The 17,354-nt window shown below is 41.0% G+C and overlaps 1 protein-coding gene across 6 annotated transcripts in view; it reads left to right on the top strand.

The window, feature by feature from the left end:
* Positions 1-17,354, top strand: part of SPECC1L (sperm antigen with calponin homology and coiled-coil domains 1 like) — a 272,749-nt gene that overhangs the window by 105,429 nt on the left and 149,966 nt on the right. For 5 of the 6 annotated variants that reach the window (XM_023740528.1, XM_004386171.3, XM_023740527.1 and 2 more), the window contains exons 6-8: positions 7,839-7,912; positions 9,016-9,191; positions 12,157-12,320. In XM_023740528.1, coding sequence (XP_023596296.1) covers positions 7,839-7,912; positions 9,016-9,191; positions 12,157-12,320 — 414 coding nt within the window. Of the gene's footprint in view, positions 1-3,359; positions 3,542-7,838; positions 7,913-9,015; positions 9,192-12,156; positions 12,321-17,354 lie in introns of those variants that run through there. The other variant, XM_023740531.1, reaches the window with a different exon arrangement.

Genomic DNA, 17,354 nt, shown 5'->3' with positions numbered 1-17,354 from the left:
AGCCCATGTATCCATCAGTCACAAGGACTTTATTAACCACTTATTGTTTGCATAAGGAGCCCTGATGCAATGGTTAAGTGTTTAGCTGCTACCTGAAAGGTTGGCTGTTTGAACCCACCCTGGTTGCTCTGCGGGAGAAAGACCTGCAGATCTGCTTCCGTAAAGATTACAGCCAAGAAAACCCAGTGGGGCAGTTCTGCTCTGTCATATGGAGTTGCTGTGAGTCGAAATCAACTCAATGGCACCTAACAACAACTTTTTTCATAGTAATGCTTTATGAGGGCTTGGTGTTAAGTATAAGTGTCTTTCCTGCCCTCTGTAGTTCCAGAGGTTGGGGGCTAGAGTCTCACACCTAGCACAGGCTGGCATCTTTTTCGTGGACTACTGATGACACTGCTGAGCAGGGCAGCTCCACACTGGGAAAGCAGCAGAAGGAAATAGTGAAGGAGGCTTGTATCATTTCATGATGAGAAAAGCCTTCCTGAGCAAGACAGAATGCCCAGAACCGTAAAAGAGAATTCTCATATATGACTTATGTATACATTCAGATTTTCAGTTCTGCATAAGTACTATGAATAACAAAGAGAAATATTTATAACACATACACAGAGCAAGAGGTCCTAAAAATCAGTAAGACAGGACAGTCCACTAGCTAAATAAAGGTTACAAATAGATAAGTCAGAAAAAAAAAAGCATAAAAGATGCGCAGTTTCACTAAAAAAGAAATACAAAGGAAAACAAGATACCAGTTTTCACTTAGCAGATATGCAAAAATTGAAAAGATTGATAGTATGCAAGAGAAAGAAGAAAGGGCTTTCTTTATGCTGCTGCAAGCAGTGTGGATTGCTGCAGCCTCTTTGGTTATTCTGGCAGTATTGATCAAAAGTTTAAAAGGACAACACTGATTTAACAATCCCACTTGCAGAAATCTGTCCTTCAGAAACAAATATATATGTATATATAGATGGCGGGTGTTAGTTGCAGCATTGCTTGTTGCACACAAACTTGGAAGCGACTTCTGTTTTCGGCAGCTAAGATCTAGTTAATAACCTAGTTGCATCCCCATTGTGAGCTGCCATTTTCCAAGTGAAGATGAGGGAGAAAGGTCTGTGTGCATGGCAAGGAGAAATGTTACAAAGTGAAATAAAGGAAGTCAGTAGTAGTGTGAATGTGTTACTTTTGTAATTAAAAAACTAATGAAAGTTTGAAATATAACATTACGGTGAATAGTAGCCAGATATAATAGTGTTCCTTGAAAAAATACTGATTTCAGTGTATTCTATATAATAAATTCTGTAACTTGGTGAATTCTCAAAAACAAAAGAACAAAGCAGTGTACTTGAGCTAGGATCTTTTAATGGATTGATTTGGGTCCTGTTGATAGTTTCATCAAAATTTCAACTTCTAAGATATATCTTCAAGTCATACCTGAAAAATTTTACAGACATATTCACCATATTTATAACAAAAAACTTGGAACCATCCTAAATGTCCATTAATAGGAGGTTGCTAAAATAAATCATGATGTGTATCCAAATGATGGACTGCTACAGGGCTGTCAAAATGGCTCAGCAGATCTGTGTTTATTGGTAACGATGTCCATAATGCACTGCTAAGTGGAAAGGCTTATGCAACAATATAACCAGTGTTATTGTTGTTAGTTGCTATTGAGTTCGTTCTGACCCATAGCAACCCCGTGTATAACAGAACGTAACACTGCCCAGTTCTGTGTCAGCATCGCAGTTGTGAGGCTTACAGCTATGTTTAAACCCATCCCTGCAGCCACTGTGTCAGTCTGTCTCGTTGAGGCCTCTCTTTCGCTGACCCTTTGCTTTACCAAGCACGATGTCCTTCTCCAGGGACTGGTCCCTCCTGATAACATGTCCAAAGTACGTGAAACGAAGTCTCACCATCCTTGCTTCTAAGGAGCATTCTGGCCATACTTCTTCCAAGATAGGTTTGTTCATTCTTCTGGCAGTCAATGGTATATTCAGTATTCTTTGTCAACACCATAATTCAAAGACATCAATTCTTCTATGGTCTTTCTTATTCATTGTCTAGCTTTTAAGTGCATAATAAAAAATGGTATTCATAAGGTTTTCACTGGCCAGTTGTTTTAGAATTAGATCACCAGGTACTTCTTCCTAGTTTGTCTTAGTCTGGAAGCTCTGCTGAAGCCTGTGCACCATGGATGACCTTGCTGGTATTTGAAATACCAGTGGCATAGCTTTCAGCATCACTGCAACATGTTTTTTATTGTGAGTATACATTGCTTTCAAGCCCTGGTGGTACAACGGTTAAGAGTTTGGCGGCTAAATAGAAGGTTGGCAGTTCGAATCCACCAGCTGCTCCTTGGAAACCCTGTGAGACCTGTTGTTGTTATGTTGGAAGCTATGCCACTAGTATTTCAAATACCAGCAGAATCACCTGTTGTGGACAGGTTTCAGCTGAGCTTCCAGATGAAGACAGACTAGGAAGAAGTACCTGGTGATCTAATTCTAAAACACCTGGCCAGTGAAAACCTTATGAATAACAGCAGAACACTGTGTAATATAGTGCCAGAAGAGCTGCCTCCTCAAAGTAGAGTTGACCTTAATGACGTGAATGGAGTCATATACCACTGCCTTGTGTGTGACCATTACTTGTGCCAGATGGCAGTTTTGCTAAGCTAGTCTTCAAAACAAGAACTTAAGCACAAACTCCTTTGTTTCCAGGGGGAAAAAGCATGTTGTCATTTTTAATACTTCACGGTGCAAAGTAAAACACAGACATGATTTGTAAAGTTTAACTCAAATTTCCCAGAGACACTTTTAGTGAGCTGTATTCTGTCTAAATATGTCCACTGGCTGCCAAGTTCTCTTCAAAGGGAGCAGACTTAAGACTTTGTAGTGATAAACCTGTAGTGGCAGGTGCAGAAAAAGGGCCTTTTAAGAACAGTGATTATTTGGCTCCCACAGCCATGGATAAGAGTTGCTAAAGGGAAAAAAAAGGACAAAACAAAAGAAATGAATGAACTTTGGAATTTTATGATCAGTATAAGATGGCCGTACAGTTTAAGGTGTCACCTGAGAATCAAGATGCCAGTAAGTGAGCCAGAGTAAGATTTGCTGTCATTTTTCTTGTGTGAATTATATCTAAAAGATAGTTGTAGATATGCCCTTTGTGACTAGAAGAACAGAAAGGAAAACAGTATTCAGCAGAGAGGCAAAATTATATCCCTAACATTTTTTGTTTGCTTGCTTGCTTTAATCAAATATTTCTTGCATGTCAGTTGCTATAGTGTAAATGAAAGGTGTAACCCCATGTGTTCTCAACATTAAAATCCCTCAGCTTCTTTCATCACTGTGCCTGATTGCTGAGACTCTGGATCTATCCAGGTATGAGGCCAGAGGACCCATAGCCCTCTGTGGGTCCAGAGCCATCTCTACCATCAGAATGGATCGGGGCACTGGACGCCCACTCAACGTGGTATCTGCTCTGCCCTCAGCCAGCCAGATGGCCTGTGGAACCCTGAGTTTCCAGGTTAAGTGAGGTTGGATAGGTGAGTTCTGAAGTAGCTTGTATAGGAGACAGATTTTCATCCTTTTCTAGAATTTCACATGTGGAAACAACCTCTGTTGCCAGCTAGACACAAGATTGGCCTGTGTCCAAGAGGGCCAGACTATCTCTTTTTTTCCTTTCCCTCCTATCTTCAGCACCTAGAACAAAGCCTGATACAAAGTGGGCACTTCAGAGATATTTGTTGAATTAGCGAGTATATTTTGAATGCCTTTTATTTCATAGGCCCTAACTACATGGTTTAAAGTCAAGAAAGGTGTGTATCAGGGTTGTATGTTGTCACCATACTTATTCAGTCTGTATGCTGAGCAAATAATCCAAGAAACTGGGCTGTATGATAAAGAACATGGCATCAAGATTGGAGAACACTCATTAACAACCTGTGATGTGCAGATAGCACAACTTTGCTTGCTGAAAATGAAGAGAACTTGAAGCACTTACTGATAAAGATCAAAGACTACAGCCTTCAGGAAGAACAGCACACACTACAGGGGAAGTCAGCACAACAGGACTAAACCAGAGCTAAGAAGTTTCCTGAACACAACCAAACACTTCGAGGGACAGAGTAGTAGGGTTAGGGGTCTGGGGACCATGGTTTCAGGGGACATCTAGGTCGATTGGCATTACAAAGTTTTTTAAGAAAATGTTCTGCATCCCACTTTGGTGAGTGGCATCTGGCATCTTAAAAGCTAGTGAATGGCCACCTAAGATGCATCAGTTGGTCCCAGCCCACCTGGAGTAACAGAGAATGAAGAACACCATAGACACAAGGAAAGTATTAGCCCAAGAGACAGAAAGGGCCACATAAACCAGAGACTTCATCAGCCTGAGACCAGAAGAAGTAGATGGTGCCCAGCTGCCACCAATGACCACCCTGACAGGGAACACAACAGAGAGTCCCTGATGGAGCAGGAGAAAAGTGGGGTGCAGAACTCAAATTCTAGTAAGAAGACCAGACTTAATCGTCTGACTGAGACTGGAGGAACCCCAGAAAGCATTGCCCCTGGACTCTCTGTCAACCCGGAACTAAAACCATTCTCAAGGCCAACTCTTAAGACAAAGATTGAACTGGACTATGGGACATAAAATGATACTCGTGAAGAGTGTGCTTCTTAGCTCGAGTAGATATGTGAGACTAAATGGGTAGCTTTTGGCCGGAGGTGAGATGAGAAGGCAGACAGGTTCAGGAGCTGGTTGAATGGACACGGGAAATCAGAGGTGGAAAGGAGGAGTGTGCTGTCACAGTATAGGGAGAGCAATTAGGGTCACATAACAATGTATAAATTTTTGTATGAGAGACTAACTTGAATTGTAAACTTTCACTTAAAGCACACACACACACACATACACACAAAAAGACTACAGTCTTCAGTATGGATTATACCTCAACATAAAGAAAACAAAAATCCTCACAACTGGATCAATAAGCAACATCGTGATAAATGGAGAAAATATTGAAGTTGTAAAGGATTTCGTTTTACTTGAATCCACAATCAACGCTTATGGAAGCAGCAGTCAGGAAATCAAACGATGCATTGCATTGGGCAAATCTGCTGCAAAAGGCCTCTTTAAAGTGTTAAAAAAGAAAGATGTCACTGACTAAGGTGCATCTGATCCAAGCCATGGTGTTTTCAGTCGCCTCATATGCATGTGAAAGTTGGACAATGAATACAGAAGACCGAAGAAGAATTGATTACTTTGAATTATGGTGTTGGTGAAGAATATTGAGTATACCATGGACTGCCAGAAGAACGAACAAATCTGTCTTGGAAGAAGTACAGCCAGAATGCCCATTGGAAGCAAGGATGACAAGACTTAGTCCCACATACTTTGGACATGCTATCAGGTGGGACCAGTCCCTGGAGAAGGACATCATATTTGGTAAAGCAGAGGGTCAGCGAAAGAGAGGAAGACCCTCAACGAGATGGACTGACAAAGCGTCTGCAACAATGGACTCAAGCATAATGATGATAGGATGGCGTAGGACTGGGCATTGTTTCATTCTGTTGTACATAGGGTTGCTATGAGTTGAAACCAACTTGACAGCACCTATCAACAACTTTGTTCAGTAGTTTTGGGACAGTGAATGGGAGGAAATTTATTACTGGCTACTAGAATTGGTAAATTTTTCTCGCCTCCACATTTTATCTCATTTATTTTTTTACCCAGCTTTAGAAAATATAACAATAATTATATTATTAATTATAATAAATATAATAATTTTATTTATGTAATTATTGTTAATAACTGGGCTTTTTATGTTGTTACTGAAGTGAAATCATGTCATGTTAAAGTATCAGAATACAAATGTGCCATCACTAAGTTGTGGCATTGTGTCCCAAAGACCTCAGCAGAGCAACATCCTGATGGACCTGGCACAAGGAAAAGTAGCGAGTAAGCTAAGAACATTGTATGCCTTTACTTCAGGGGCTGAAGTCAAAGCTGGTAGTCTGCTAGCTTAAGGGGATTGGTTGTTGGTTTAGGTGTCAGTGTACAAAGCTGTTCACTGTGCTGGGTTCCTGCTCCTAAGTGTAAGGAATGGGAGGGAATGTTATTTACTCGGAAACCCCAGTGTCTGTAGCTAGAATGTGCCAGATAATAAATATTAATTTTTTAAAAAAGCTTTAGGCAGTGATTTTAGAATTGCTTTTTCTTGGTGCTACCATTAGCTTGATATATTTATTTATTTATTATGACAGTGGTGGTTCAGTGGTAGAATCCTCACCTTCCATGCAGGAGGCTGGGGTTCAGTTCCTCACCAGTGCACCTCATGCACAGCCACCAGCCATCTGTTAGTGGAGGCTTGCATGTTGCTATGATTCTAAACAGGTTTCAGTGGAGCTTCCAGATTAAGATGGACTGGGAAGAAAGGCCTGTTGAGCTCCCTCTGAAAATCAACGATTGACAACCCTATGGATCACAACAGCCTGATCCACAACCCACCATGGAGATGGCTCGGCACTGGGCAGCGATTCCTTATATTGTGCAAGGAGTTGCAGTGATTTGGGGCCAGCTCTACGGCAGATAACATTTGTTTATACCAGTGTATACATTTATTCCATTTTAGAAGCCTGTCATGTACCAGGTGTTAGGGCTGTGAAGACACCATGTATCTCTGGCCTTAGAAGCATTTTCAGTCTAGTGGTTGAGACAGATCTATGAAGAAATGTAAGAATGTTGGCAGTAGCTTATTGTAAGGTTGTAGAAGGCAGAGTTGGAGCACAGAGGAGAGCACACAGGTCTAAAGGGTGGGGGCGGGCAAGCAGTAAAGTCAGAGTAGAGGGTCCTTTTCTGGAGCTTAACCACAGGGAGAGTGACTGTTTCCCGAGCTGTGGGAGCTGCCAGCTGTGGGTGGTGGTCACTGGCATGATGCCCTCCCAAACCCCTCTTCTCACGCATGAATAGAATCTCCAGGTCAAATGGTGCCTCCCTGTACATTTCTGGTTCCAAGAGATACATTGCTGTGTCTTTGTATTTCTACTATATCTAGAATGGTACTTTGCATGTTATTGGTACTCATTAAATGTTTATAGAGTAGATGAAATTGTTCTAAGAAAATTATAATATGCAAGAAAAAATTTGAGGAGTAAATTGTTTTACTTGGAGCCCTGGTGGGGCAGTAGTTAAGCACTCAGCTGCTAACTGAAAGGTCAGTGATTTGAACCTACCAGCTGCTCTGCAGGAGCAAGATGTGGCAGTCTGCTTCCGTAAAGATTTACAGCCTTGGAAACACTTGAGGGCAGCTCTGCTCTGTCCTGTAGGGTCACTATGAGTTGGAATCGACTCAAAGGCAGTGGGTTTTGTTTTGTTTTATTTTATAAATATATTCTTTATTTTGTAAAAAAAAAAATTGTCTAATTAATTTAAATAGCAAAATTTGTAATTTTGTAGTAATTTACCACTTCAGTGGAATTTATTCCAGTGTGTAAATTATGCTTGCATAAATACCTTGGATTAATAAGCATTGTGATTAACAGTTCACATTTTAATAGCAGTCAGTGTTGTTTTGATTGGTGATGCACCAACAATGTGTGTTTCTAACAATTGATTTAACTTTTTGTTTCAGAATTGAGATACTAAGGAAGACTGTGATCTACAAATTGTGACTTAAACTTGATATTTTCTGTAGAGTGTAAAATTGAGTAATGACTTGGAATGAACATCACTTTTTTCTTTTAAAGTTTTTCTTTGAATGTCATATTTAAGTGCCCCCTCCCTTTATAGTATTCCTTTTGAACACAGGTCTAGGAATAGAATTTTAACTTTTGTGGTTTTTTCAGATACAGTTAAAAAACTCCAGGACCAAAAACATGACATGGAAAGAGAAATCAAGACACTCCACAGGAGACTGCGGGTAGGGTAAATCCTCATGCATTATCTCCTTAGAAAATCCAGCTTTCTGGAAGTTGAGGTGTGGTCATACCGTATGCTCTGAATCATCTTTAGATACAGTTACGACATTACAGCTAGCAAATCTGTTATTTCAAATTGGGACTGGTGCTAGATTCTGGGAAGAAGAATCTAAGTTTGCTAGACTCTAGGAAGAAGAATCTATTAGTAAGTTATAGGTGGAATTTGAACATTTTAAGAAGATGAATTTAGGGATCAAGTGTTATATAAATCAAGTTTATTAGCTCTTGACCATAAAATGTCTCAAAGTTGTTTTCACAAGAGATTTCTTTCTGTGGATTTGACCCGCTTGCCTGTACCAGTGCTGCTGTGATTCTGAAGGTGGGGAAAAGCTCATCTCGTGGTCTGGCTGCTCAGCCTGCCTCCACGGTGTTCAAGAACTGCTGTGGTATGGGGAGGTGCTTGAGAGTGGCCTGGCAGTGTGGCTACCAAGGAGGGTGAGGCCCAGGGAACTTCTCACCAGCCGTATGCATCCTCCAGGACTGTGGGAGACAGCCGGGCTCACAGCGCCTCACCTGCTCTGGGTGGACTTTGCCTGTCTGTATTGCGTTTAGTGTCTTTTTTCTTGCTTTGTCTTCCTTTTCTTGTACTTTTAATTTTTTTCCCTGTTAGTTTTTGATGTCAGGATATTTATAGTTTTTCATTGTAAAACCTTTCAGTATAGTTCACACAACATTTATATACCTTCTTGAGCTTCTCAGAGGTAAAGCTTTGTGAATTTTGGATGATGTGTTTATTTTCAGAAGACTTGTTTGAAATTGCATGAGGAAGGGAGGCTTGACATTGTCATCGTTAATGTTTACTGAGCACTCAGTGCTGGGTGCTTTAGTAGAGAGGCCAGCTAGAAAATCTTTTTCTCATCAGGAATAAGGTCACTGATAATGATGGCATTTACCTGTAGAAATTGGTAATGGAATTTTTAAAAAGTTAATCATCATTTAGGGAGTACAGTGCTTTATAGGAGTCTAATCATAAACAAATTGTATTGCTTTTAAATAAATCTTCATTGCTGTCTTCTGGAAATAAAAATTTACTTTTTTAACACAGGAAGAATCTGCGGAATGGCGGCAGTTTCAAGCTGATCTCCAGACTGCAGTCGTCATCGCAAATGACATTAAATCTGAAGCCCAGGAGGAGATTGGCGACCTGAAGCGCCGGTTACACGAGACTCAAGAAAAAAATGAGAAACTCACAAAAGAACTAGAGGAGATAAAGTCACGCAAGTATGTCTTGAGAAATCAGTTGTGTGTTTCAGTAAATCAGTTTTGTGATGTGGTGTTATGGAAAGAACTTGAGGCTTGATATTGGTATGACTGAGTTTGGATCTAGTGGAAGTTACTCAACTTTTCTGTGCCTTGTTTTATGACACCTGTGAAATAGCATTGTCAATATGGCTCTTGCAGAGTCACCATCATTGTCAGTCACCAAGAGCGATTCTCTGTCCACATCTCCCCCCGCCACACACACACTCCAGCATGTTATTTTTCTTCACTATAGCTTCGTGATTAGAATGGGGCTCCAGAGGCAGACTTCGCCCTATCCCAGCTCTGCCTCTTATCAGCTGTATGATCTTGGCAGGACCTTCAATCTCCCCGAGCTTCAGTTTCTCATCATGAAAATGGAGATAGTCCACCTGCTTTACAGCAGTAAGGATTTAATGAAGTTATGCCTGTGAAGTGCGTAGGGCAGTGATCAGCACACTTTAGCTAGCATGTTAAAAACCATAGTAGAGAACACAGAGTGAGTTCCTCCCCGTCATTCAGTGAGGAATTTTCACTCGTTCTGTTTTATACCATATGTGTAGCCAGAGTATTATTTTTCCCATTTAACATAGAGACCAGTGGAAACCCATAAAAATAGTTAGATGAGATGAGGTTTGTGATGCATGCTGAGCTCCATGATGAGACTCCATCTATGAGTAGGGGATAGTAATGTTTGTGTTTGAGATCATTCATTACTTTGGGTAATTCTTCAGTACACCTAGGAAAAAATTTTAGGAAAATAATTCAACAGTATGTTTTTGAATGCTATCTTTCTAGCTTTCAAGTGTATGGCTCAGAGAAAAGTATTGCTAAACCATTTTCTTTGGCTTCCTTAAGCAGAACATGGAGTGGAGAAGATGATTATTCTTTCTCTACTAGTATAAAACTTGTATTACCAATATATAACCAATGCATGATGCCACAAAATCCAGTGTGGGTGGAGATCCATTAAAAGCAAAAGATTGACCCATGGATTTTAGTGGACAGCGTAGGAACAGTTCATTGAGAGGGTTTCGGTTTCCATACTGCAGCTAACCGTGAGGTAGCTACCATTTGTTGAGTTTTGTTGTAATATCAAAGAAAAATTGAATCCACAATCAATGCCCATGGAGGCAGCAGTCAAGAAATCGAACACTGTATTGTATTGGGCAAATCTGCTGTAAAAGACCTCTTTAAAGTGCTAAAAAGCAAAAATGTCACTTTAAGAACTAAGGTGCACCTGACCCAAGCCATGGTGTTTTCAATTGCGTCATATGCATGTGAAAGCTGGATAATAAATAAGACTGAAGAAGAATTGATGCCTTCGAATTACGGTGTTGGCGAAGGATATTAAATATACCATGGACTGCCTTCGAAGAAGTACAGCCAAAATGCTTCTTAGAAGCAAGGTTGATAAGACTTCATCCCACATACTTTAGACGTTATCAAGAGGTACCAGTCCTTCGAGAAGGGACATCATGCATGGTAAAGTAGAGGGTCAGTGAAATAGTGGAAGATCCTCAGTGAGATGCTTGGCACAGTGGCTGCAACAACGGGCTCAAGCATAACAACAGTTGGGAGGATGGCACAGGACTGGGCAGTGTTTCATTCTTTTGTACATAGGGTTGCTATGAGCTGGAACTGTCTCAATGGCACCTAACAACAACGTAAAAGAAAAACAGTCATAGTTATCTGAACAAACTATTAAAATAGTCTTCCCTTGTCAACTACACGTCTATGTGAGATCTCCTTCTTTTCATATCTCAGTAGACTGGATGCAGAAGTGAAACCAGATGTTAAAGAGATTGCAAGAATGTAATACAGAACCACCCTTCCCACTAATCTTTTTGGTTTTGGAAAATAGTCGTTTTTCATAAACATATGTTGTTTATGTTAATAAGTCCTACTTTAGTTTTATTTTTAAGAATTAAATATTTTAGGTATTTCTTTAATTTCTAATATGGTAAAAGTCAATAGACATAATCCATATAAACAAAAGCTCTTTGAGAGCCTCAATAATTTTTAAGAGTGTAAAGGGACTTTAAGACCAAAAGATTTGATAGTTGCTATTGTTGATTCTTTATTAAAACTTCTGATCATGACGGCTGGCTGAGCATGAGACCCTGTGGTGCATCTTGAGAAAAATACCCTGCTGGAAGAGCCAACAGGCATCAAAGACAAATTTTCCTCAGGATTGGAGTAATTTCTGTCCATCTGTAAATTTTCATGATAGTTACATGACATGTAGAAATTCTGCAACTGTAATCTCATTACAGACTAAAACTTTTGTGTTAGTCAGTTCGGTGAGTTAGAGCCAGCCAGAAAGGAAATGGAATTGATTTTTTGGATGGCTCATTATCCATCACACTGAAGTATCTCAGGGAGTCATGTTACTAATATGGATCTTGGCTTTTTTTTTCTTTGTAGAAATTCTATTTGGAGACTGCAGCAGTTTTGCTGTTTTGCTTTTTTAAGAGTGTGGGCTTTGATTTCCTTTCTTTGTATGTCCACGTGTGTGCTTGGCATTTTCAATGGATCCAGTGCAGCTCATGCAGATGTGCTGGTGAATGCACAGACCGTCCAAGAAAGACTGACTTCTCCCTGCACAGGACCTCAGATTCCCCATTCTGAGTCAGGATCTTTGGCCAGGCTGCCTCCCATTTCACTGCTAATTGACTGCTGGTGTCCTTACCTTACACTTACTCAGATGACAATGGAATTTGATGGTTACTTAACCTACTTAGGGTAACCTGATATAAAAATGTAAGTACCATTTCCTGGAATGTGCCAGCAAATGAGAACATTAGGCCAGGTACTTTATTTAGTCCACTGATACTTCTGTTTTTTGTTTTTAACAGATACTTTCTAATGTTTTGTAGTTGGGAGGGGAAAATATGTGTCTTCTAGTGCATAAGTAAGAATGCTCTGATTTAAATATTGTTTTCAGGCAAGAGGAGGAGCGAGGTCGGGTCTATAACTACATGAATGCTGTTGAGAGAGATCTGGCAGCCCTACGACAAGGGATGGGGCTGAGTAGGAGGTCTTCGACGTCCTCCGAGCCAACCCCCACTGTCAAAACCCTCATCAAGTCCTTCGACAGTGCATCTCAAGGTATTTTCTCCCACATTATACCAAGTGCAGACAGTTGTATTTACTTACCATGTGTTCCCTGGCTAGTTAGAGATTCTTTACCATCTTATTCTCTTAGTCTCATCAGACTTCATATGTAGTATTAACGAGTTAGTCTTAATGAAAGGTGAATTTCAACAGGAGATTTGGAATCTGTTCCGATTAAGAGATCTTGATTCAGACCTGTTCCTTTACCCCATCAGAGATACGTAGTCTCCCCCTTGGTAGGTCACACACATTCCCATACTTTTTTTTCTCCTAAATTTTTGTTGTTGTTGTTGAGAATATATATAGCAAAACATATACCAATTCAACAGTTTCTCCATGTACAATTCAGTGACATTGATTACATTCTTTGAGTTGTGTGACCATTCTCACCCTACTTTTCTGAGTTGTTCTCCCCATTAACATAAACTCATTACCTCCTAAGATTCCTGTCTAATCTTTTAAGTTGCTGTTATCATTTTGATCCCATATAGATCTTAAAAGATCATAATGTTCAAGGCAGACCATTTTTACTGGGTAAGCTAAATTATTTGATTTTAAGAAGACTTCAAGGGATATTTTTGTTTTAAGGCTTAAAGATTATCTCAGAGGGACTGGAGGGACCCCGGAAGACATGGCCCCGGGACACTCTGATAGCCCAGAACTGAAACCATTCCTGAAGCCAACTCTTTAGACAAAGATTAGACTGGACTATAACACATAAAATGATACTGGTGAAGAGAGTGTTTCTTAGCTCAAGTAGATACATGACACTAAAAGGGCAGCTCCTGTCCAGAGCTGAGATGGAAAGGCAGAAAGGGACAGGAGCTGGTTGAGTAGACGTGGGAAATCTGGGGTGGAAAGGAGGAGTATGCTGTCACATTATAGGGAGAGCAACTAGGATCATGTAACAATGTGTGCATAAATTTTTGTATGAGAAACTAACTTGAACTGTAAACTTTCACTTAAATCACAATTAAAAAAAGATTATCTCAGGGTAGTAGTTTTAGGGGTTCACCCAGCATCCATGGCTCCAGAAATCTAGAGGCTCTGAGAATTTGAAATTCTATTCTGCATTTTCCCTCTTTTGATCAGGATTCTTCTATGGTATCTTTGATCAAAGTGTACAGTAATGGTAGTTGGGTACCATCCGGTTCTTCTGGTCTCATGGCAAAGGAGGCAGTTGTTCATGAGGCAATTAGCCACACTTTCCATTTCCTTCTATTCTTGACTCTCCTTCTTCTGTTGCTCCACATGAATAGAGACCAATTATTGTGCCTTGGATGGCTGCTTGCAAGCTTTTAAGATCCCAGGCACTGCACCACGAACTAGGAGTTAGAACAGAAGCAGTAAACACGTTATTAGGCCAATCAACTGGGATATCTCATGAAATCATGACCTAAAAACCTCTAAACGAAGGAACCACATCCCATAATGTTTTTGGTTATACATAAGCACCCTCAGCAGCTACTCCTTTTTGTTGTTGTTGTAAATATATCACATCATGTCTTAGTCATCTAGTACTGCTCCAACAGAACTACCACAAGTAATGGTTTTAACAAAGAGAAATTTATTTTCTCACAGTCTAGTAGGCTAGAAGTCCAAACTCAGGGCGTCAGCTCCAGGGGAAGGCTTTCTCTCTCTGTCGGCTGTGGAGGAGGGTCCTTGTGATCAGTTCTTCCCTGGACTAGGAGCATCTCTGCACAGGAACCCTGGGTCCAAAGGACATGCTCTGCTCCTGGCACTGCTTTTTTGATGGTATGAGGTCCCCCCACTCTCTGCTAGGTTTCCTTTCCTTTTATCTCTTGTAAGATAAAAAGTGGTGCAGGCCACACCCCAGGGAAGCTCCCATTACATTGAATCAGGGATGTGACCTTAGTAAGGGTGCTACATTCCCGCCCTGATGCTCTTTAACATAAAATTACAATCACCAAATGGAGGACAACTACACAATACTAGGAATCATGGCCCCGCCAAATTGATACACACGTTTGGGGGACATAATCCAGTCCATGACATTCTACCCTTTGGCCCCCAGAAAATCATATCCTTGGAACATGCGGAACATATTCATCCCAGCATATCATAGCAAAAGTCTTGACTCCAAGTCCAAAATCCAAAAATCCAAAAATTCCTCTTTATCTGTGAAATCTAGAATACAAGTTATCTGCTTCCAAAGGTACAATGGCAGAACAGGCACAAGCTAGATGTTTTCATTACAAATGGGAGAAACTGGAGGAAAAGAAGGGATAACAGGCACCAAGCAAGTCAGCAGAACACATTGCATTAGCCCTCAAGGCGTTGAAAATAATCTTCTGTTCTCTGAGACAATTTACATAATGGCCCTGCCCTCCAGACTCTAGGTACTGGCCACGCTGTCCAGATTGTGAGTGGAGGCCCCTCGGCCCTGGACTTCAGCTCGGCCTTCTAGGCCCACTGGGACAGCAACTCTGCTCCCTTGGCTTTAAACGCACCATTCTCCTACCCATCTGAGTGGTGACTCCACCCTTAGAAACACCAGAGGCCATGGCTTCACCCTTTGAAACCCCAAAGGTTGAGGCCATACCTTCTGCAACTGAGGCTGCGCGGTTTCTTGTGTTCCTTGTTTCTTCAGCGTCTGCTTCCTGGTTTCTTGGTCTCTCTGCTCTTCAGGCCTCACACCCACATCTAACCTGCTGGGGCAAGTGTTCCAAAGCCCTGTAGCTCTGTTGATAAGTGCCCGGAGGCACCCCACTCCACCAGGAAGCCTCCTGCACACAGGCACTCAGCTCTCTCGCTCCATGGGTCAGGTCAGCTCCAGCACCATCTCGTGCTGGTCTCTAAGTTCTGCTACTGGTGGTTCCTGCCACTGCTGCTTCTCTGCTGCTGCAGGTCCTCTGCTGCTGCAGGTCCTCTGCTGTTGCTGGTCCTCTATCCATTCACAGTTTCAAAACCGCTTCCACATTTTAGGTATCTGTTAGAGCAGCACCCGCCTCTCTCGGTACCAAATTGTGTCTAAGTCATCTAGTGCTGCTCTAACAGAAACATCACAAGTGGATGGCTTTAACAAAGAAAAATTTATTTTCTCATAGTCTAGTAGGCTAGAGGTCCAAATTCAAGGTGTCAGTTTCAGGGGAAGGCTTTCTCTCTCTGTCAGCTCTGGAGGAAGGTCCATGACACATCACTTTGACCAATTCAGCTTTTTACAAGTGTACGACTGATTGACAGCAATTACAATAACCGTACACTTAATCATTGAGGTTTTTCCATCACCATTAACCCTCCCCCCCTTTTCCCCTCCCTCCTGCCCCTGTAACCACTGATAAACTTTGGTCTGTGTACATTTGCCTTTTATTATCTTTTTATATAAGTGAGGTCATACAATATTTGTCCTTTTGTGATTGACTTATTTCACTCAGCATAATGTCTTCAAGCTGCATCCATACTGTAGCATGTATCAAGACTTTGTTTCTCCTACTGGCTGAGTAGTATTCCACTGTATGTCTGTATGTACAACATTTTGTTTATCTGTTTATCTATTGGTGGGCATTTAGGTTGTTTCCACCTTTTGGCTATTGTGAATAGTGCTGCGATGAACATTGGTGTACAAGCCTCTTTGGGTTTCTGCTTTCAAGTCTTTTGGGTACATACGTAGGAGTGGAATTGCTGGGTCATATGGTAGTTCTATTTTTAGTTTTTTGAGGAACCGCCACACTGTTTTCCACAACACTTACACCATTTTGCATTTCCACCAGCAGTGGATAAGGGTTCCACTTTCCTCACATCCTCGCCAACATTTGTTATTTTCTGTTTGTTTGTTTGTTTAATCTTAGCCATCCTAGTGGGAGTGAAATGGTGCCTCACTATGGTTTTGATTTGCATCTCTCTAATGGTTAATGATGCTGAACATCTTTTCATGTGTTTCTTGGGTGTTTGAAAGTCTGATTTGGTGAAATGTGTATTCAGTTCCTTTGTCCATTTTGTGATTGGGTTATTGGTCTACTTGTTTTTAAGTTGTTAAAGTTTTATATATATTTTGATTCTTAGATTCTTATCAGATATACGGTTTCTGAAGATGTTCTCCCAGTTGATAGCTTGTTGTTTTACTTTTTTGGTAAAGTCTTTTGAAGAACAACAGTTTTTAATTTTTATCAGGTTCTGTTTATTTATTTTGTCTTTTGCTGTTTGTGCTTTTGTTGTTATATAAAATAATTCATTGTAAAGAGCTAGGCCTGACATCATTGCCCCTGCATTTTCTTTTTTCTTTTTCCCATACAAAAATTTATACATACATTGTTATGTGACTAATTGCTCTCCCCATACTGTGACAGCACACTACCCCTTTCCACCCTTAATTCCCCATGTCCATTCAACCATCTCCTAACCCTCTCTGCCTTCCCATCTCACCTCCAGATAAAAGCTGCCTGTTTGGTCTCTTGTATCTACTTGAGCAAAGAGGCATACTCCTCACGAGTATCACTTTATGTCCCACAGTCCAGTCCAGTCCCTGTCTGAAGAGTTGGCCTCGGAAATTGTTTTAGTTCTGGGCTGATAGGGAATCCAGGAACCATGCTTTCCAGGGTTCCTCCAGTCTCAGACCATTAAGTTTGATCTTCTTACTAGAATTTGAGTTCTGCACCCCACCTTTCTCCTGCTCCATCTGGGACTCTCTGTTGTATTCTCTGTCAGGGCAGTCATTGGTGGTAGCCAAGCACCATCTGGTTTTTCTGGTCTCGGGCTGATGAAATCTCTGGTTTATGTGGCTCTTTCTGTCTCTTGGGCTACTACTTTCCATTTGTCTTTGGTGTTCTTCATTCTCCGTTACTCCAGGTGGATTAGGGCCAATTGATGCATCTTAGATGGCCGCTTGTAAGCTTTTAAAACCCTAGATGCCACTTACCAAAGTAGGATGCAGAACATTTTCTTAATAAGCTTTATTATGCCAATTGACCTAGATATCCCCTGAAAGCATGGTCCCCAGACCCCTACCCCTGCTACGCTGTCCCTCAAAAGTGTTTGATTGTATTCAGGAAACTTCTTAGCTTTGGTTTA

This window comes from Trichechus manatus, unplaced genomic scaffold, assembly GCF_000243295.1.
Source record: "Trichechus manatus latirostris isolate Lorelei unplaced genomic scaffold, TriManLat1.0 scaffold00157, whole genome shotgun sequence".
Lineage (NCBI taxonomy): Eukaryota > Metazoa > Chordata > Mammalia > Sirenia > Trichechidae > Trichechus > Trichechus manatus.
This window is presented reverse-complemented; position numbering and strand designations above follow the sequence as displayed.